This window comes from Vanessa atalanta, chromosome 5 (assembly GCF_905147765.1).
Source record: "Vanessa atalanta chromosome 5, ilVanAtal1.2, whole genome shotgun sequence".
Taxonomy (NCBI): domain Eukaryota; kingdom Metazoa; phylum Arthropoda; class Insecta; order Lepidoptera; family Nymphalidae; genus Vanessa; species Vanessa atalanta.
This window is the reverse complement of record NC_061875.1, coordinates 11502738-11526934: the sequence shown is the minus strand read 5'-3', so window position 1 is coordinate 11526934 and position 24197 is coordinate 11502738. Positions and strand designations below refer to the sequence as shown.

General features: G+C 30.8%; 1 protein-coding gene across 1 annotated transcript in view; it reads right to left on the bottom strand.

Moving 5' to 3' along the window:
* The window catches only part of LOC125064090 (probable serine/threonine-protein kinase DDB_G0272282), a 146957-nt gene that overhangs the window by 15099 nt on the left and 107661 nt on the right, over positions 1-24197 (bottom strand). The window contains exons 4-6 of the mRNA XM_047670878.1: positions 14608-14705; positions 8229-8389; positions 5087-5277 (exon numbers count right to left, since the gene is read on the bottom strand). Coding sequence (XP_047526834.1) covers positions 5087-5277; positions 8229-8389; positions 14608-14705 — 450 coding nt within the window. The remainder of the gene's footprint in view (positions 1-5086; positions 5278-8228; positions 8390-14607; positions 14706-24197) is intronic.

The following is a 24197-nucleotide window of genomic DNA, read 5'->3' as shown; positions in this document are numbered from 1 at the left end:
ATAAATCCCCCTTTAAATCACCCTTTGCGTCTAAGCCTTGCATGTGGTTACGTAATCACTGCACCAATAGCTGAATACCATTAGTCTGGATTAAATTGATAAAATCTAGACTTTACGGACGATATCTAAGAATATTAATTGTTAATGATTTTTATCGTGTCTTTAAGAGGGCGTTAAAAGATTTATGAGTTTAATTTACGTTATATTTCCACCAATCATCATTTTTTTATCCACTACCTTTTGAATGTATATATCGTTGCAATGCGATGTCGAACTCGGAAATAAGATCCTTTCGTAACCGCTCGGACATTTATATTATATATTCGTTAAAAAATACTTAGGAAAACTTGTGGTTAACCACGGATATTAAAGCATTAGAAAATTGCCAGTAGGGATGTTTTTCATTTTTATTATAGATCTTTATGTTTAGTCATAAATAAACCGCAAAACAAAGATTAAATAAAGGTAACTTAGTATCTGGAATAACTTACACGGACAGACATACTCGTAGTACAGACGCATGTATATACTTTTTTATGGCATAGGTGGTTCACACGATGCAAAGTGACCACCGCCGCCATGGACATCTGCAACATCCGAAGGCTTGCAATTGCGTTGCCAGCCCTTAAGATATGAGTACGCTCTTTTTCTTGAAGGTTCCTAAGGTTGTTCCTAGGTCGGAAAAACCGTCGACGAAAGTTAGTTCCAGAAAGTGGTCGCGTGAGGCAGAAATGTGTAGATTTGCAGATATCGCGTTATACAAGTCGTAACGTTGACTGTTTTGGAAATATAAAATTTATTTGATTAGAACAAGTATTTATTTTATTAGAAACTCATATTAATAAGTAAATTTTTGAAGTCGTATTTTTTAGAAGAAAAGGAAGTACTTTTTTGTTTGAATGATTTTAAAGGAACAATTCTAACAATGATTATATTTTCCTATTTCTCCCCCAAATATATTTCAAGTTTGCAAGAAGTTGAGCAATTCAACGAGTATCCCGGTGAGACAAGATCAAACCTTCGGTCATTCGGTCGATCGATAGGAGGATCAATAGGGAGAACAATTTATTTGAAGAACATACATTTCTGAATTGTATCTTTAAGAGTAGTCGAGAAACGTACTCGCCATCAGAATACCAATGAAATTATAGTGAAATCACGAAGGTGATACTATTTAAATTAACTAAACACAATTGGTAATTAACATGTGTTTTTCTAACAATGATCCGGGTTGTGTGAAAGCTTGACAACAAAATTAAATATACAGTAGCACTTGCTTTCTAGTACTTAGGCTACACGTTCTATGACCCACTTATCGATTGCTATTATTTGTTACCTTAACACATAGCCAATAGAACTTATTGTTCGCTTGTTTGTTTTTTGTAACATAATAATTATGCGTTAAATATACATTTTTTATGCTATAGATTGGCGAACGAGCAAAAAGACCACCTGATGGTGTAAGTGGTCCACCATCGCCCATAGACAATGGCACTGTAAGTATCGCCAATACGCCACCAACCTTGGGAACTAAGATGTTATGTCAATTGTGCCTGTAGTTACTGGTTACTGGTTCATTCACGACACTCACAAAGCCCTACCACCAAGTATCATATTACGCATACATAATCGTAAATCTTGTTGAATAATATTTATGTTAAATTTTATTTAAAAATTATGGCATAACTTATAACAAAAACATTTCAGACAACAGCTATATTCGTAAAGCACGAATAAAATATCATAAAGGTTTTTAAGTTCCTTTAATGTTTGCCATTAACTTGATGGCGTAACTTTCTCTATACATTAATGAATATGATATTCTAAGTTTAAATAAAAATAGCCTATGTTAATGTGTACTAGGTTTAATCCCTCGAATAGCCGCGTTCAAGTTTTCTCATTCGCATGGAAAGTACCTACTAACGTGAGGAAAGAAGCTTCACTTTCCATATAGCTGTCACTGTCACTGTCACCTTTAATTTGACAGTAATGACATGTCATTAGAGATGATCACTTGCAGGTGATTTCCCTGCTCATGATATTCAATCAATTTAAAGGGAAAACAATTATTCTACTAAGAAATTAATTCCAGGGTCGTGATGAGATTGTGATTACTAATCGTCGAACAAAAACAAATAATGAATTTCGCTATCGATAATAAACTAAACTATCATGTTAATTTTTTTTAACTAGTATCACTATTCATAATTTATAATATTGGACACGATAATCACAGAACAAACCGAATTAAAAATTTATGTAACATTACGCTATTGTACAAGTAGTAGTAAATCTACGTGGAGCAGTCAGGTTATGATAAAAGTCGAAAAAGGGAATAAAATTTTGTGTAAAATGAAAATTAAAAAAAAATTACACGAAAAAATAAAAAACGCTACAAATCCCCAATCGTAAGATAACAGATAATAAGTCTGTACCTACCCTAATGAAAAATAAGCAATCACTAAAACCAACTTAGTCAGAACCGTTTAACGGCCATATAAGCTATTTAGTACAAATCAAACTGCCCTTTGTACTCTATCTTTAGTTAAATGCTATAAAGTATTTAACCATTTTAGTTCATTAATGAGCTATATATTTGCCTAGTGACATTGTTCTATATCCGTATCGGAACGTCAAAGGTCGTGGCGGTCACACGAGTTCGTGACTTCGCCAATTTGTTTAGGAAACTTAGCGGTAAATTGTGAAATATGTATACAACGGAACTATCACAATAAAATAAATCCGATTATTTACTCCGTTAGATTGTCCGATTAGTTTTGATTGTTGACCGAAAATGATTGATAAGCATAAACTGCGATAGCCATCTTCAAAGGCACGCTGAATAACAGTAGCGGTTCCCTGGTGACATACTCACGCGCCGGCCGTAATGGTAAAAGCTTTGAAGTGAGAATTTTGTTTTGAAATGTTTTATTTGTATCATAATAGAGATACTTTCACATTTCTTTTGGAAATTTTGATTTTAATTAATTGATCGAGATATCTTATATATTTATATAAGATATCTCGATCAATTAATTATATTTATATATATATATATATATCGTTTGTACCCTAGTATCGAATTATATTTCTTCTGCCTTGTTTAATTTTATAAAGTAGTTACTGTGTAAGTGTTAATGTACTAATAGTATTAATGCTAATACATAACACTCCCTCCCCGTTACCTGCATTTACTAATGTCTTATTTAATTTTAATAACAACAATTTAATGTAATCTTACACTACAATAGTTCATCCGTCTGAACTAATAGCTAGTACCTACCAAGGCCACACACAAGGACTCTCCTTAAATCGTAGATATACAAAATACAACCTTATACTGCAGCAATAAGACTTAATACAAGTGCAAGATTAAATTGTCGTTTAAAACCAGTATGTAAGTAAAGAGATCAGTGGAAAGCCAGTTCGTATGGGACAGGAAACGACTGTAATCAATCTTACACGGCTAGATATATAGTTACAAGCAATTATCACCTTTAACAGAAAGCAATAAGAACTATAAAATAGTAATGCACGGCTCTCAAATAGTTGTTGTGAGGCGCGTGTAGAAAAACATAGGGTTTTACACATCGTTTTGCAGATAAGGTGACTTGAATGGCTTAAAAGAAAGATGCACAGAACGTACGTTACAAGCACTTTTATTTGAATGTTATGAATTTTATTGTTATATATAAATTTTATCTAATTTTATTACATAAAAACAAGTGTACCTGATATTTGATGTCAAAGACAAAATATATATATAGATTACGTGTAATGTTGAAATTCGAAATACAAACAGTAATGAATCCATTACTGTGTACTGTACCACAGACACGAACAATCTTAGATCTAAACAGGATCTTAGACTATTATTCCAATCGTTAAAGAAAAAAAACAGAACTGTCCAACAACCTTGTATCTATCCAATTATTTAAAATACAAAAGTCAACTGAAATGGAATTGCAAAATCTAATTTTATCTTATTTACTGATAAGCATAAAAAGATACAATGTCAGTGCCTTCCTCCGTATAAGGATAGAGTAACGGGTGAATACTGGTCCACATTCCCTAATAGGCAACTTGTTATAAAACTAGAGAAATACGTGCATACGATTACCATCTTCAAGTTCAATGCTGTTATGGCTAAATTGGCTTGAACAAGCTCATCTTACATCGAAGAGGACTTGCCTAATACGATATCTGTAGTATATCTACGCTGGTTAGGAGTAATGTTTATCGTTTAATATAGCCAATGTTACGGTAATCTTTGTATATATTCTTATATGCTAGAATGAACGATAGAATTTCTAAATAAATACTAACAGGTCAACAGACCTTTTCATCAATCTTTATAAATAGTACCCATTAATTCATTAGTTTTTATTAGTTAGCTCAGAGCTTTATAAGATTAGTCGATAAATTCTAATTCTCCCAAAAATGATTAAAATTGTACATAAAAATTATGGAAATAATTTCGTTTTTTGGCGATTATTAGTTTCGCATCGCGACCGTCAACGATAAAGGTCGTTTCAGCGATCAATCTAAAACTTCCTTGCAGTATAAATTACGAATGGAAATTGTGGAAGCCCAAAGCAATGCGACAGTGAATCAGGGCACTGCAGCCCGTCCTACATTTTGTTTTGTTTCAGCAGGTGTAGAGGATTTTAGGTCTTATCGACAAGAACACTGAAGGCTTTTCAGGATACTGTACCTTGCAGTTATGAGATTTGTGGATGAGCCAGGCACAATTTTGTGGACTTAACTATTGACTTCACTCTTGAATTTCCTTGACCTATGATAACTATTTAATTTCGAATTGCCTGTTGATGTGAAGTTTTTTGGCAATATTATACAAATGAATTTTGGCAATTATCATTTCTCATACAACATTTTTTCGACGCTTTGGTCATATATTATATACTATTGAACCCTGACATATGTTTTGATTAAGATAAACCTAAGTAAGACATCAAATCGTAACACTTATAAATTTAATTTAATATGTTTGTCCTTAATATTATAAGAAATATCAAAATAAAATACTATATATTTCTGAAAGTTAATTTTGGTTTTTATACGTTACCTCCACATATAACATCAGCCAAGTTGGTCTGCACACATTGGTGCGTTACTGCCCCATCTCGCACGGTGGTTATTTCTCCGTACAGCTGGTGAAGAGCTTCTTGATCTGACATGAGGATTGTACGGGGAGAGCTGCATTCGTCTTCGGTTGAGTGATGACGGGAGGAGGAGCGCGAACGGGAGCGACGACGCCTGTCAATGGTTACGTGAAACTTTTAAATTTTTTATCTTAGCATTAATTATGAGCGTTAAGTAAATATTATTCACGGTTCAATTATTTAATTGATTATTTTTATAAGTAAATAAGATGTAACAAAAAAATGAAATCAGATGTTATGTCTCTTATAGTATGCCTGCAGTTATACTGGCTCACTTACGCTTCAAACTTCTTTTAAATTAAGCTACGAATTGCTGCATGGGGATAGAATATATGTTGAGTGGGTGGTACCTACCCGGAGGGGTTACCAAAAAGTCCTAACAAGTAGTATATTACTATTATAAAAATATAAAATAAAGTTTTTTAATCATGTATGCAATATAAACTTAAACAAAATGATCTATGATCCTTCAAAACATTTTATTTATTTTTATTTTTACTTTATTAGGGAAACAAATAGTACAAGTCATTCTTAAAGCTAAAGCATAAAAATAAGCACATATACCAGTAAAGTTTCCACTTATAACTAAAAACATAATAAGAGCAGAACAAAATTAATTATAATATCTCATATAATAATAATAAGAAAAAACATGAGTATGGTACGAAAAAATCGCTTAATGAATATAAAATAATTTATCAACATCCATTTATCATTTTAAAATTTATTGCGAAATTTCGTACTATTATAAAACATACGCCTGTTCTTACAAAATAAACAAGGATTGACCAATCTTTACAAGCTCTCTTATCTCTCTTACATCTGCACAAACATAATAAATGAATCAAACGTAACGTTATAATATTGATGCCGATTATAAATTGTTTTGACCTTACTCTTTGAATTATCTATAACTTATTTCGCGTGTCATTCATCATTGGCTCTAACAATATTGTGGGCTAATACGATGTAAATATTATAAAGGTTTTTCAATCCATTCAAGCGAACTTAATTAATCTTTGCAATGCTGTTTGGTAAAATCGTATTTAATAATTATACTGAACAATTTTAATTGGTTAATTTTTAAAATATCGTATATCTCCATGATATTAGTTAAAGATGACATGAATTTCAACGATATTTTTCATTTTGTGGAGATGTAAATAGTAAATACATTGTGTGGTAATGATGAATTCTTATTTCTTAACATTTAAAGTACTTACTCTGATTTATTCAACTTTGTGTCTACTAACCGAAAAAATATCTTACTTAATATCCTAAAATGTTAAGCACTTACTATAAGATTATTAAATAGATTTCTGTCTCTGGAAATCGAACTCGGGGCCTCAGATTGGCGTACCCATGAAAACCGCTAAACACGCTACTCGACCACGGAGGGTAAGAAACGAAGATTTACATAATTTAATCTTATAAATTTAACCCCTTAAATGTCTTTAGGAACCTATTTGAATGAGGTTTATTATATATTGATTTTAAAATAAAAGAATAAGAGCTTTTTTTTAAATAATAGTCAAACATCAATCGTGGTTTCGTGAAAGTGTTGAATAATTCCCTAATAAACAATTAAACAGTCGAATCGTGTATTGGAATCCATTTGCATACGCCCACACGCCAATTACTGCACAGTTCCATCGTGTTAACACTGATGTTGACGATTATCGAGTTTGGATCTTGATTTTGTACCGTTTAATAGCTAAGCACCTAAGTTATTCAAGGTGTAAATGAGATATGATAATATCGCTTTCAAATAATGATTTGAAATTACAAGTCGTTTTTCTAGTTATATGATCAAGACTATACGAGACATTTTAATATGATGTCTATTATTACTACTACTATACAAAATAAAAATACATATTTTAACTAATTGATCTCGATTTTATTTGTAAGAATGTTTTAAGCTTCAAGTATTATAACAACTTACATTATGTATGCACCGAGAGCCTAACCGGCCCAGTGGTGGCCCAGTTAGAATACGAACATCTTAACCGATGATTGTGGCTTCAAACCCACCACTAAATTTTCATGCGTTTGATTTTGTCTTTATAATTATTCATCTCGAGTTCGTCGGTGAACGAAAACATCGTTAAGGAACCTGCATGTGCCTAATTTCACCGAAATTCTGCCACATGTGTCTCCACCAAGCCGCATTGGAGCAGCGTGGTGGAATATGCTCCAAAACCTTCTCAAAGGGAGAGGAGACCTGAGACCAGCATTGGAAAATATACAGGCTGTTAATACATGTATTTTAAAATGTATTTATTTCTAATACTCAGAACATAATATTTTAGCTATGTTGGAATGACAATGTCCAGATTGGCGCCGAACTTGCGGCTCATTCATACGCAATGTGCGTTCAGTTTTGCGCAAAGACGAAAACCTAAAATGGTACGGTGAATCATCGGATTACTAAACGTTAGTTGTCCATGAGAAAAGAAATATCTTAGTTTGGTAAGAAATCGATTTTACATTCAGTTCATGCATTTAACTATACTGATTCTTTGGGTCGTAAAAAACGACTGTTTGTGAGAATTCATTATTTTTACGAATGTGAAAACAAAAACAAATCTGTAAAGGTAAGTAATATATATGACGTCGTCTTTTTTTTTGTTATTACTGAAGTACTGTTCTACTTTTTCACTTTTTATCTTGGTACTAGCTACCTTTTTTAAGGTGGTTTTATTTATAGATATAACGATGTTATAGATGTAAAAGAGAGTACACTCAGTACGCACGTAACCGATAATTGAATTACAAGTAACGTTTCGTTAAAGTCGTTCGTATAAGTTACATATTTGTACATGCGACTTCGAAACTTACGAAATGGTTTTTATACGGACGCTTTTGAATTACGCCTTTTGATAAATTCTACCAATCTTTTTCTTTTTTTTTTTCTTTTCGTGCGTTTATCACAGTGATCGTAACATATCGGTAAATTAATAGTGTTTTCATAAAAAAAATTCTGTTAACACTTTATAATAGGTATTCATATTGTCATAAAAACTGACGTATGTTTTTACTTACTCTGGTGTTACTATGAAGAATCCTCGCGAGGTTTGGTATATTTTTCTTTCTTGCATTAACTGGGCTAGCGTGTCGTACACAACTTCTTGTGATGGGGTCTGCATAGACGGAAACTTTGCTGATAGCGAGGTTCTTATACTTTCTAATGTAGCGGATTGCCCCTGCAAAAATAAAACATACAATAGTAACTAAACATTTTTTTTTTCGTTCTTTAAAGCAGTCACGTATTTGAAGTTCTTGAAGAATAGTATATAAAAGAATAATTATATCCTGTAATCAGTAAATCTGTGTCGAATGTTTCACAACAGTGCTTACTAGAACGTTTGATTTTTTTTTAACTAGAAATCCTCCATCGCATATAAATTAGTGTCAAATGGAAAGTAAATATTATAGATACATAAATTGCACCCACATGATTTTTTGAGATTTTAGTGTCAACGAAAAAAAAGTGATATTTAAATAAAAGTTTCATTTTCGATTTCTTTAAATGCGTACTGATATATGTATATATATTAATAGTATAAAAGAAATGCCATATTAGAAGAGTACATCAATGCTGATAGCATTGATAGACGGTAAAAAAAATTAGTTAAACTATTTCTTATGAGATTTACGGATTAAGATTGAATGAATAGATTATTTCTATAGTTCTTTTTCAAATTAATACCTTCTCTTTGTTTCTTTAAAAAAAATATCTGTAATTTTGAATTCACGTACGTCATAAAATTTGACGCTGACGACGCTGTAATCCAAAATTTATTTTAAGAAAACACTTGAAAAGATTTTATTGTAATGTCTTCATCGATCAATGAAATCTTATCTGGATCACCTTGGACGCAACGATAAAGAAATTTATCTTCAAAGTATTTAAGAAATAAGTACTGACACATAACTTAGGATAAAGTCTTCGATTTAATCTACTTATATGTAAATTCGTTTCCGGATATACTATACGATAACTTTGATGTGTTCAATAGTTCGTTATGATAACATATAAATATAATTTGGTCATACTTGTTTTCTATAATAATCCTGTCAAAAAAAACAATTCATCAATAGACAAATCTTATATTTTGGATTCTTTTATACCAAAAATTAACGTCAATGAAAACGGAAGACTATTAAATGTGTTTTCTTTACTTGCTTATGATAACTAAATGGCCAGCGATGTTTTTGGGTATGTTATCCTTTACATAGTAAAGAAACTATTTAAAGAATAGGAATAAAGTTCAATATTATTCATAGCGGATGATGTGATACTTCGGGCTGCAACTGAGAATTTCGAAACAGAAAATTCAACAACCTTCTACTATATCAACCCAGTGTTCGAAACCAGGACCTTGAAATAATTAGCCAAACAAAATGAAAGCTAACCATTAAACTAAGAAGGCAGTCTTTTCATATCTAAGATGATGATAAAATATAGAACCCAAAATAAATATTCTTTGTTATTCCATGAAAATATTTTTACGAATTAGTTTTATCGCAAATCTGTTTATAAATATATATCGAGCAGAGGACAGCATATATTAGCATACACTTAAAACTGATCTCTTTATGTCATTGTTGCTTCGACCTTTTGCAAGAAGAATGCCAGTTGTGACAGATATTAATTCACGATATTGCGTTAGATGTGTATTTGTGCATGTCATTGTAAGTGTTCATTGAGCAATTAAACTGGTTCAGTTGCAAGCTGGATAGAACAATTAGATATTTTTTGTATTTCAAAATATAAACTTATTTTTAAGTCATTATTAATATTATATTTTTTCTTGATCTCTATCATAATACCTAGGTTTAATTAGAATGTAACATAGGAGATAAAAGATTCGTGTTACATTAACGCTAAACAAGTAAGCTTAGCAAATGATTAATTTTGGTAATATCGCATGATCATATAATTTTATACTTAAAGTATCAGCTTAACTCAGTTACAAATTCATTTTAAAATCATTACGATTTTCATTTAACTTAAGAAAGCTCACTAGTAATTGGGTTGTATTCTCGACATAGTTAACAGCTGGTTGACTTTGAACAAAGCAAATCGTCTATTTACGAAGAAAGCCTTAATAGCTCAATACTATAATGATGTTCCCGTTAAAACTATGAAATAGTATATTCGATATCATCATATTCTGTTGCAATTGCAAATATAATAATTTATACCATAACTTGCTAATTTTTTATGAAATTATTTATTTAATATTAGTAACATCACAGTACACCATTTTATTTATATTATTTTAATTGCGATTATACAATTAAATTAAATATGAATATGGTATTCATAAAGGGTTTTATTAAGTATCTTTCAGTTTCATATAAAATTAATTTTCTTCCTCCTACCTACTTTATTAGTATAACGCAAACCTACATTTGTTATATTTGGTTTGAAAATTATTTTCTCTATTAGTATATAGACTTTTAGAATATAAGGAAGAATTATTTCCTAGTATATATTTTACAATTATTTCCTAGTGGATAAATATCTAGCGACAGCACATACGAATTAATTAACGTAATTAGTACTGATAAATCTAAAGGTTACAATCAATTCTCACGATAAGGACATGGCGAATTCCAGAGAAAGGTGCGTGGACAAAGATTGCATATAGATTGCATATTTAATTTGAATAAAACACCTAAATTGTCCGCCTTAGTTAGTGACAAACCGGCTGTGATTTACTTCGCCCTGGTAAGCCGCCCATGTAAACGTTAATTTATTAGTGGCTTTTACATTATGCTGTAATGCGTGAAGAAACATCGTATCGGATTCGTGTGTTGTAAATCCTAAAATAGGTGTTTTAATGTACTTACATTATATATTATTTCTAATATAAATAGCAATGCCTTATCACAAATGAATCTGCGCCTACAATTAGGATATTTCTTATAAATATAACAAATTATATGAACATGCAAATATAGCAAGAACTTGAATATGCACGAGCAACTTTTCCGGTTATTTTGTGGATATGTCTTTTATCAACTGCTTCAAAAATAATTCAGTTTTTTTTAACGTAATTATGAGAACTTAGGAACGGAATGTTTGTCTGAACGCGATACTTAAAAGATCTACTCTACTCTGGATATATTTGATTTAAAAAATATTTTTGCTTAACATTGTGCATTTATTGAAAAATGATGTAGAATTAATCCCAAATCAAATCAATCTTTGACCCGCTCAGGCAAAGTATTGGTGTTTAATGTGGGTAAAACCAGGCAGAGCAATTAGTATTTCCATAAAAAATAACGAAACTGTTGATCCGCTATATGAAAAAAACTAGGTTTTTAATTGACACATATTTCCTAACGATCAAAACAGATATCGCAAAATCTAAACGTTGTATAATTCGCTTAAAATTCCTGCCCACATTTGGTATTTAGAGTGAGACCTGCGGACGGCTAACGACATTCTATTGTGACGATGATTGTATTCGATTACGAAAGGGTTCGACAAATTTACAAAATTATGCATCGGTATGCTTGATCAAAATAAATTATTTATTAATCCGTTATCGTTAACCGCATTCGAATAGTTATTTCCGACTTTCAGAGGTTGAATATTGTAAACGACAATTTTCAAGGATTTAACAAGCATTTTTAGTACAGGCATTTGTTAAATAAAATTAAGGCTAATAGAATACTTCGATGATAAGCTTATTTATGAATAAATATTTAAAACGAAAATATCGCATATTTACATTTACCGGCTTAAAAATTATTTCTCTCAATTCGGAGAAAGTGATAAATATCCAAATACTTATTACTTTCATTAAAAATGTCATACGATAAGCGACTATCTTGTGGGACAAGTAGGCTATTTGGTATGACTAGAATTATTATCACACATAAATTAACTTATACTATATAGAAACTAATAACTAATATAAGAAAGCTGAGGCAGTACTCCTCTTAAGGAGAAGGCTTGGAGCTTATTCCACCAAAGTGTGTGGTTATGAACACGTGTGACGTATAAAAGCCCAATAGTCCTTGGACGGATTTAAATCTCGTGCAAGGATCTATGTGTTCTATCCATTGGCATTAGCATTAGCAGCCTGTTAATTTTTCCACTGCTGGGCTAAAGGCCTCCTCTCCCTTTGAGGAGAAGGTTTGGAGCATATTCCACCACGCTGCTCCAATGCGGGTTGGTGGAATACACATGTGGCAGAATTTCGTTGAAATTAGACACATGCAGGTTTCCTCACGATGTTTTCCTTCACCGCCGAGCACGAGATGAATTATAAACACAAATTAAGCACATGAAAATTCAGTGGTGCTTGCCTGGGTTTGAACCCGAAATCATCGGTTAAGATGCACGCGTTCTAACCACTGGGCCATCTCGGCTCTTTCTATCCTATCCATTGGGCTATCTTGTTAATAAATTTTATAGAAAAATCTTACACAACATTTTTGTATTTTTAATTTAATCAATGTAGTTCATATTGTTTTTTAGACATTCAGATAAATAATATCTTTTATTATTATGGTTTATGAATTGTCGAGTATTATTCATTTACACAGCAAACAATGCTCACGTAAAAACACAGAGAAATGTAAAATAAAATTTAAGTCAGATCAAGTATAGATAGTTATGTACTACTTCACTAAAGCAATATAAATTGATTATATTGATTCGCTTAAACATGTGAATGTATCTTAAATAATAGGATATGTACAGATATGTATACAGTTTATAATTGCGTCTGGCCATAAAACACGGCGTGCACAAAAGCTGACCTCACAGCATCGTTATTTAGGGATGCTTCGTGAAAAAGACTACGATTGAAATGGTGTGGTCTAAATCACAAGATCTAAGACTAGATATTTATTTTTTATTAAAAATGTTGATTTACTGACGACTTCGTTCCCATGTACATTAAATTAAAAGTAAGATAGCAATTAAAAGTTACATATATTTTTTAATTAAGTTAATAAAAATGAATAATTTACAGAACAATAGACATAAATTATTGGACTTTTCTATTGTTTATATGGTCATTGGTATCACGAAATGTAATTTTTTTATATACAGACATGATCGCTAAAGCGATATTATGTTATAAACAACATAATAGCTTGTCCAAATTTAGAGTGTCTCACTAAACTTTTAACCTAATACAAAAAAAAAAAATATAATTATTAAGCTTATTCTTAGTTTTAACTTTCTAATTTATATTTTTCACTTTTTATCTCAATTGTATTTAAATATTTTTAATGAATAGTGCATGCTGTGGGCTCCTATATATTGAAGGAGCACACAACTTGTAACCCTTATATTGTTTAATTTTAAGAATATGTATTCAGTGTGTATCCTTTGTTGGAGACTCTTAAAATAAACAAATAAATAATACATATTTCTTAATTTTATATAAGCAGGCGGACTAGCAGATGTGCTACCTAATAAGTTACCTGTATAAGTTGTATACAGCGCCTAGAATTCTACGAACAACTTAGAGACTAAAATGTTAACATAATTATGCATGTAATTGCGAGTATGAATAAGAGCAATTTACTTATAACTTGAACCATAACATAAGTTATGCGGCGAGGCAGGTTGGCACACTCGAAACCGGAATGTTATTTTTATTTTCCACATTTCATGGCCAAGACTCATTCCGGTATTAGGTGGCTCAACGGAATCGGAATTCAAAAATCCTGTTATGGTTGAATTTAAAATCAATGTCCTTAATATGCAAACGGTCACTTTAGTTTTTGGAATGCGGAGAGAATATGAGTCCTGTGTTCTGTAATCACGACCGAGATCTTTTTAGAGTAAATAGAGTAAAGTAACACATAAATGTCCTGCTACCGGGCGAGTTTTAGTTTCAGAATAGCTGCCAAGTTGGTTCTTTACCAGACAAGTTCACTGGGAATTATGTCCAACTGAACTTGTTTGGGACAGAACACCTATCCTACTGGTATTATATACCAGTGAGTGAGAATTATTAAAATAACGTTAGTTGTAATCGTTTCAAAAATATAAGCTATCGGTTTTTTCTCCTTTTATGAAGAGTAAAAACGTAACAGCTGACAATGTCCCACTACAGGGAGGAGCGGGTTAGGGAGTTTATTTAACCAGGCTGCTCCAATGCGGGTTAATTATTTTTACATATTTATAAATATACTAGTAATACTCATATCCTTAATACAGCATGATTAATTAAAGAGATTAGCAGCTTTAAAATACGAAATTTATAATAATTTATTTCAATGATGATTGAACCATCAAAATAATTGTTTACAATTTTTTACGAAGCATTAAAATCTACCGTGTCATAAACATTAAAATAAATTAAACAAATATTCGCAATAATAATAGTTGAAGCTTTGTTGATACGGAACAAAATTAGCTTATTATTAGTATAGTCTTAATTACCTGCGAAGTAAGGTCCATAATGCAATCGCATAGCGCCTCCGGTAAGGGCGTGAACTGCCCCTGGTACGCCGGCGTCACGATGCAGTCCTCTATGTCACCTGCAACAATATAAAGATATGAAAATTGTTCGTTTATATTATAAAAATCGCAGTTTTAGTTAATACGTCTTTGAAGATAAGAGACACAAATAAATAATAATCGTATGTTAAAAAGAAATATATATATATATATATATATAAATGTATATAAATATTTAAGAGTAGAGATATAATAAAATACAAGTTAGATTATATTTGTTTAGCTTATTTATAATAGTATTAACTTATCGAAAAAAAAACAGAAAAGTGATAAGTGATAACTAAGACGAGATTCAAAGCCTTTAAATACTAAATACTGGTTTATGAATTTCAGTTTATTAAACTTGTTATCTTAGTATTTAATCTGCGAATGAAGTTAGAATGTTCAAGGGCTTTATACGGGAGCCAAACTCAAATATTGGAATACTTGAAACTAATTCAAAATTTAAGTGGTGCTAACACTTAATCATCTCTTTGCTCGAAGTATCTCATACATTGTAGTTTCAAGCAGCGGAATTGTTAATATATATCTCCTTGAAATTTCGAAAACAGACCGAAAGCTGATCTATATCGAAGTAAATTTCATATTTTTACGCAAATTGAATATTGAAATACAATTCATAAATTTAATTCTAAATAAAAAGAGATAAGCGACAGCTAAGAAAAGTGTTTCATTAGTAACAATGTTTTATAAAGACTATAGAGCTGTCAACATTAGACAATAATTAAAAAAGAGCTTGAAAAGCACTTTTATGGTTATGCTAATCTTGCGAAACATAAAAAACTTATAAACTATATTCAACTACAAAACTTATAAAATTTTATACAAGGACATTTTTGAATATATTTACGAAACATAAGAACGACTAAATTTATAGTCTAGCCTCTACTTTTAAAGGTTAAAAACTTTGATAAAAATATATTTTCGGTGAATAACTTAAATGGAAAAAGTCAAGCATATTCACATAACCTCTTCATATCATAAAATCGAATAGCAGGGTTGTAAACATTGGATGGATTTCATTAAGCTATTCATGTTCAAACGCCACCAGCTCATATTCTGTGGGATCGGGAGTGCGGGCGTCCATAAATTGCGCTCACAATGCCACTGCGGACTCCCAGTCCGCTTTGGACTATTGCCAAGTTAAGGTGGCGCAAGATAAGCTCGGTAGCGACTTCACTTTTGTAATTTAATAAATATAATGTTGTTAAGAGATGTGTTTATTTAATAATTCACTACGTGGTTAAGCACATGTGACTCAGAAGATAAATATTACCTTCCAACAGAATGTTCAATTTGTAGAAACCTAATAATTGTTGAATGGTTTTTCTATTAATATGTTTTGTGATTAGGAAATACGTAAATTTATATTATAAGCTTAAGAACTTTCCATAAAAACCCATTATTTCTATATTCTATGATTGAACTACAAGCATATTTAAGTCACCATATTACAAGAAAATAAACAAAAAAATTACCATCGCTTCAGATATAAATTCACCCCTGTTGAATTGATAAGAAACTTAACAATTAATCCTTTACTTTATTATCCGTCAATAAGAACATATAACTTATGTTTTGCATATTAGAATTTAAAGGACTTTATTAAATACATACATTTTAATTCTTAATTTTATTACTTTCGCTTGTAGTTCACATCTTACATGTATGTGTAATTTGCATTTATTTTATGCGTATATTTTTCATGGAAAGATTAATCGGCTTTTGATAGTTAACGCTATACAGAGGATTTTAAATTTACGAATAATTTTTTTTCACATTAATTATACGCTGCACAAAAAAAAAACTAAAAAATATAAGTTTTGGGTTTGATAATTAGAATATGGTTAGCGGCTAAAATTTAAAGAAATATATTATAATTGTCATAATAACACCAGTTTTTACGCTTTATTTCGGCGAATCCTGCTTTTGATTTTCTTATGAATAATTTATATATCGATTATGTAAATTTACAGAGCAAATTAGTGAGACTATTAAAAGCGTGTATAAAAATATTAATAAACAGACACACACGCACACAGAACAGTACTGAATTACTTTTACTTGGTGGTAGGGTTTGAGTAGGCCCACATCGTCCATTCTACCGCCAAGCAGCAATACTTAGTAATACTGTGTTCCGGTTTGAAGGGTGAGTGAGCCAGTGGAACTACAGGGACAAGGGATATAACATCTTAGAATATTTTTACAGCCCTAATATCTATGGGCAGTGGTGACCTCTTACCATCAGGTGGCCATTTTCCTGTTCGCCTAATCAAAAAAAAAAACTAGAAAAATTACATTTTCCGCAAACAAAAATGTAAATACAAGCTAGTAAATAATTATCATCTTGTACTTCCTGGTATCTTTATTTTAAATGGTATGCACACACGTGCAAGCATTTCTTGTGCAAATTAAGCGGCGAATCGGTCAGACGGATCAGTTATCGAGTATTAGCGCATTCACCGTAGGCTTTGAGCATTGTGCGTATTTAAATTGTCCGTAGCGACATGTTTTGCTTAGCGTTTCACGGCATATTATTACTGTATTTCCTTGTTCAAACTAGTATTTGCCTGCGGTTTCATCTGTTATGAGATTAGCTATATGTATTACAAAATAAAGGTTCAATATAGTTTATATCTTTGATATAATGTTTAAAAGAGCATAGACCAATTTTGCTTGAATATTAATTTGATTTTTTTTAAGGTTTTAATTTTATATTATTGTCATAGACACAGCTTAATGTTTTCTTCTATATCTAAGCATCTTTGGTAAGATCTTTGCTTAGTAGTGACGTATTTAAAGGGCCTAGTTAATAACAGTTATTTGTGTAAATTTTCATTAGGTGCCTATGTGTATGTGTAAATTAAATTAAAAAAAAATAACTATTACTATGTACAATATTTTAAAACTTAAAGTCTATAGAAATAAGCAAATAAACGTTATGTTTAACTTCTAAACAACAATCCCATACTGCTATGTTTGCGAAATATAAGCCATAAAAGGTAAATATGAAATAATTAAGTAGACTTCTTTTGGAAATAGGACACATATTACATATATGATAACTATGTCTAAGGTAATTTATTTATGTATAGATTTTCAAGACAGCATCGGCATATTCAAAAATGATTGAGTAAAAGTAGGAAACGAATTCTTGTCCTGTGTGATACACCACTACAAGCGTTTACATTATTGGTACATTTATAACAACAACACTAAACACTTTACGCCTACATTAATTTGTATAAATCGTTAAAACATCATCTACTCGTCTTTTATGTCATATATATGGATTTTAATGAATTTATACAATTATATATAATATTTTCAAAACTTGTTTGGACATTAATATTAAATGAACTATCCTTAAAAGAAAACACAGGTTTTGTAAACCGTATTAAAAGTTAAAAGTCACAAAAAATAATAAAATAAAATCATATAAGAAAAAAGAATATCTATCAGAAATACCTACATTTACGTAGCGGTAAAAAAAATTGAAGGTCCTCTGAACCGGTTGATAACGAACTGCATAACAGTACTCAGGTAACCTAAATCTGGCTTATAAGAGCACTAGATCCGAGCCAAGTGTCGCCGGCGTCGGAAAGTGTTTAAGTAAGACGATGCCAAAATCGATTAATTATGTTATGTAGTTTAAAATTATTTACAACTATCCGTGATATTTAGTTTATAGCATTTTATTTATTTATTTTCATTAGGACAACCAATAGGAGATACAATATAACATCAAAATAATCTAGGCAAAAGTTACACTTACTTACAGGTAGTCTCACCATGCACTATCATATTGTACAATATGTACCTACTAAAAATTTAAATTAAATATAAGCAATAATTAAAGATAGGAAGTTTAATGCATTTTTTTACTATTATATAATTAATAAAACCAATAAGGTATACCATAAAATTACAAAGAAGCACAAATAAAATTATTTATCTTTCGATTGAACTGAGGGCGCCCAAATAACTTGATTACTAATGGTGATGTATAACAATGATAAACTCGATGTGATGGTTTTTTTTTCCTAATTGCGTTCTATATAATCTGGTATAAAAGAAATGAATCATATTACGGGAATTAATGTATATTAGTATGTATGTATATTGTATATCCATGATATTATTTGTGGTATATATAATATTGTATAAAAAGTGACTTGACAAACTTAAGGCGAAATCTTGAAAATCTTTTTTCGGACTGAATTGGATGTAATTGGTTTCCGTACTTTCCGTACGTGTTCCTAAAGATATTTAATGCTCGATGGAAGAAATCCTTTTTCCGAAACCACACACACAGCGAGTAAACATAAATGCCAAATATAATTAGTTTTAATTTAAATAATCATAATAATTACAATTCCGACAATTCGGAGCCACGCAACAAATTGTTTGAGATAGTTCAATAAAAGCAGTTAACAGTATTGTGGGTGTAAAGACGCCGAATGCTCAACGAATATATTCATTTATGGACATGGAATGTGTGGGATTATCGAAGGTTGCGGCAAACACCACACAATGTTGATAAATTATACCTGCGCTTTTGCGAATATTTCATGATCACAGCGTTTAAATTCTTGTTCGAGTCTATAATAAATCAATGTAAAAATAATTATGTTAAAAGCGCTGTCATTGTTGACATATTTTATAAAAAAATAATAATATTAAAAATTTATCGTAAAAAACAACGTTTTTACGAGAAAATGTTGCAGCTACCACTGCGATTATTTTTAATAATGACGAGCTTCGAGCTTTGCTTATGACAAATATTTAAAGGATCTAGATAAATTAACGAATCAATGGAATTGAGAATGTTTAATTGTTTATATATTTTTATTTTGTCGGTTTCTGTATAATTTAAGAATACCTAGAGATATCTTTGTTTTTTACGGCTATTAACTGAGGTACTTACTGATTCATATTCTCTCTAAGAGAGACACTTGATTGTTATCCTTTTAAACTATAAATACACTGGGTCATTAAAAAATCACGTCGGTCAATAGCCATATGGATATGTAATAATTAGCAACATGGACTATACACATATCGTAAATGGCAGCTGAGAAAAATTAATAATATCTTACATTAAAAATGACTTTAAATTGCACCTTATGCGCATATTTCTTAATTCTCTACATCAACACGTGGGTGTCCCGTGTGCATCGTAAATAGCAAACTTTACGATAACGCTGGTTGCAAAAAACGATAAAAATGAGTTTTTATGCGTACCCACTCTTTTTCATTTTGTAGTTTTAAAGGCTGAATCATATGTCATTTGCGGTCCATTATTACGGTTAAGTGCTTGTAGAAAGATGAGACAATCTGACATTTGCTACGTATATTAAATTACGTCATTATAAGCGATGTATTACGAATCGATAGTGTTTCTGTAAAAAGTGAGCAGAGATAGCACACTGATTAGAATATATAAATAATAATTGAAAATTACGAGTTCAAACACTAACAACCATTACAGTTTTTTCATTTATGTTTATAATTTTCCGAACTTGCAAATGGGCCTCCCTTGTCCCTGTTGTCCCTTGTGCTAGTTACACTGTCTTACTCAACCTTCAAACCGGAATATACAATACCAAATACATATTGCTCCTTAGTGGTTGAATATACGATGAGTGGGTAGTACCTACCCAGACAAAAAATTTTCGAAAATGAACTCTTTCTTAATTTTTACCATTTTGAATATTTTAGCATACATTTATAATAATTAATAGTATTTATCATTTAAATGAAGCTGAAAAATTGCATTAATAATGTTATTAATGATTATTTTATAGATTATTTACAGGTTAATTTTATTGTAATAATTGTTGCTAGTTGTTCATAATATCTCGCTTAATTCGTATAAATTATTGACTATTCAAGGCCATTCTTCTCACGCATCAATTCAATAACTCAAGAATAATTTCATACTTATTTAACGATAAATTTACAAGTTCGCGATGTGCCAGATTCATGATTTAAGCCAAGGTCCACCGAGCTGGTCATTTTGATGATAATACGAAAAATTAATGACACACCTACATCAGTTTTTAATCATTATTTATTAACAGATTTAATAACTTGATTTATTACAGTATTTGGGTCGCAATATATTATGGAAAATTGTGGTTATAATTTGACTTCAAACAGAGAGATATTTAAGTATAAAGAAAAAAGGATTGTTTAATTTTTATTTAAAAATATTGTTTTTTAAATATTTAGCGATCAAAGAATAAATTTACATTATGTAAAATATATACAATGTTTAAATGAATAAATTCATTATACCTATCCTTATTTTTTTAATTATCTGTTATATTAATCACAAATAGAATCACAGATATTAATTCCATGTACAAAGCACACTTAAAACTACAGTTCTATGTTTAAATATTTTTATGTTACAAGCTAAAGATTAATGTCAGGAAACGATCACTAAGCCAAAAAGCTTTAGTATATCAACTTATGATTTGTAGTAGAACATAAGGTCCGAAGAACTTTATCGTAATATGTGTTTAAAGTAAAATATGCATATCCTTAAGTCCTTGGTTTGATAAAAATTTAACTTTAATCTATTATCCGTCTCCAGGTATTGGCGTGCACGCAACACTTCACTCGGTAACTGAACGTTTAATTTACGTCTTTCAACGAGGAACTTTGCAAACTTAACATTGTTGACGTTTGTTACTTAGCATGACTCACTTTCAAATATAGTGTATTCTATATACAAAAGGAGATCTTGGAGAGTGTTTCTATCCGATATATATATATTTTTTTTATATGAGAAAAATAACCGATATTCTACCGCCAAATAACTACACTGTATTGTTGTGTTCCGGTTAGAAGGGTGAGTGAGCCAGTGTAATCACAGGCACAAGGAACATAACATCTTAGTTCCCAAGGTTGGTGGCGCATAGGTGATGTAAGGAATGGTTAATATTTCTTACAGCGCCTCTGTCTATGGGCGGTGGTGACCACTTACCATCAGGTGGCCCATATGCTCGTCCGCCAACCAATACCATAAAAAAAAAATGCTAATTTAAAAAATAAGCTGTAACTACTTTCTCAGTCCAATATTCCACATTTTCAATATAAGAAAACCTTATTTTATCAATAATCCCTTTTTTTTGTATTTTGAACAATAGGTAAGTAAATAAAAAATAAATCCATTATTGAAAATCTATAAACGTATCTTATTATTATTCTCTATTACTAAGATTAATATATTCAATAAATTATTTTACACACACGTTTGATCGAATCGTGTTTTTTCTCTTCTACTCATATTTCGGCTCTTTTGTTTATAATCAGATACGTATTTCTACAGTAAACATAATATTTGTACGCATTAAACAATATCGTGGTGTAAATGGTCCTTTAAATAATAATTCGTAAATGTGTTTGCGTGACATGTCTAGCCGTCTAAATAAAATTATGGTCTTTCATATTCATATTTGTTAATTTTAAAAGCACTTGCCTTTTATTCAAAATACATTAAGGGTAGTATAATAATAATATAATGATATTTTTGTCTGGTAAAGCTTTTAGCGTGCATTAAGTCGACAAATTCTTGATAGAACTAACTTTTATTGGATTAAAACCACAAGTTGAAGTATTTGTAAACGAAAATGTCAGGAGTAATGCTTTTAAATTATTCGTTTCAAACATTGTAAAATCAGCATACAAATAAAATTTTGTTCATTATTTTTTTCACTCTGCGCGAGTGTTAGTAGAGTAAAAAAAAAAAACATTAAAGATAGTAATTGAATCATCCCACTGTCAAAAATATTTCAAACGAAGAATGTTAAACCCTAATTGAATATACAAAGAAATATTTCATTGTATCGTGGGCGAATTGAATCCGCATATATCATTACCCTGTCTAGTAAATCATTAGCACTTCGCCAGGCGCCGGCTGACACCTAAGTTAATTATTAGCAATTCGTAATGGGCGTTCGAGCTGATTCCATGCTATTTGTGTTTGAATGGGTGCTTAAGATCGTATACTTGCAAGTGATGAGACATGTAGCCTAAGAAATTAATCAATCACTATATAACTGCCACATTAGATTTTAGCTTACAGGTCATAAAGTCCTGAGTACAAATTTTATTGAATCGAACGTCGGGTTTCCTTCCCCAATTCGTCGGGATTCTGCGCCTTATAATTTTCCGATCGTGTCGCGCTATGAAGGTGGAGTGAATGGAATTTGCAGTTGTAGCCAATATCGGCTTGAACGTCTTTGTCGTCAAACCACAATAGCATTAACTCTAATGGTGATGGGATAACTCATATAGTTTTAGAATTTTAGTGTTGTATTTTCAATTTTAATATTATTTTTATTGCAAGTATATTTGACAACTAACTCGAAGAAAGTTAAAAATTAAATATTTAGGAGATATATGAAATATCGTATCGTATCGTAATACATTACGATTCTTGAAAATTTTCAAATTAAAATTATTGTAACGACTGGCGATCATATTTTGAACGAAATGAAAAATATACTATATATTTTTCTAAACTTTATCGATATCGATAAAAATATTTTTTTATACAATTGTACCACCTTTAATATGAAATCCCACTTGAAAGTTACGCGAATTAACTAGTTCCGTGATTGTGGATCGAATGAATCAATCGTTTTGTTTGCTGTGGCGTAATTATATACGTTATATTAATTAATGATGAATATTTTGTAGACATATACTCGTAATTACGCTGCATTGACATTGACACATGGTATATTTTTGAAATTAATATCATATACATTGTTTGTTCATAAGAATTGCTCTCAATTTTTTTTTGTCAAATAGATTAACGGACTGGTCTATGGAGCCACCTGATGGTAACTGGTCACTATCGCTTATAGAAATTAGCGCCGTATATAATTAATAAATATTACCTATACCTTAAAACACCAATGCGCCTCCAACCTTGGTAAATACGATGTGCATTAGTCTGTAGTTACACTATCTCACTCATCTTTAATACCGTAACAAGAACAACACTACTGAGTATTGTTGTTTGGTGGTAGAATATTTGATGAGTAAGTGGTACGCACCCAGACGAGCTTGCACAAAGCGCTACCACCAATTATTGCCGTATAAAGCTTGCTCTAAATTGTTATCAACTAAATATAAACGCATTTTACGTCTAATTTTCTAATAGTTACAGCCATAGAGTCGAAATTAGATATAATAGATTTGTATCATTTAAAGAATTATAAAAAACGATTGAAACGGGTTCAATATAATCACGTAAATCGCTTTCATCTGATAAACGATTCTATTACCCTCCAGTGGGCATGAATAATTCGAAAATGTTTAAACGATTTCGATCAATTTAAAATTTATCTATTAAAATATCGATTGCAGCATTTCTAATATAGAAGTGCAGTTGGGATAGAATTTAGTGACGAAAAATTAGTATTTATTCATTAGTTCAGTATCAAATAGTAATACGTGCGTAATATTTTTTATATTGAAGGCGATCATAAGTC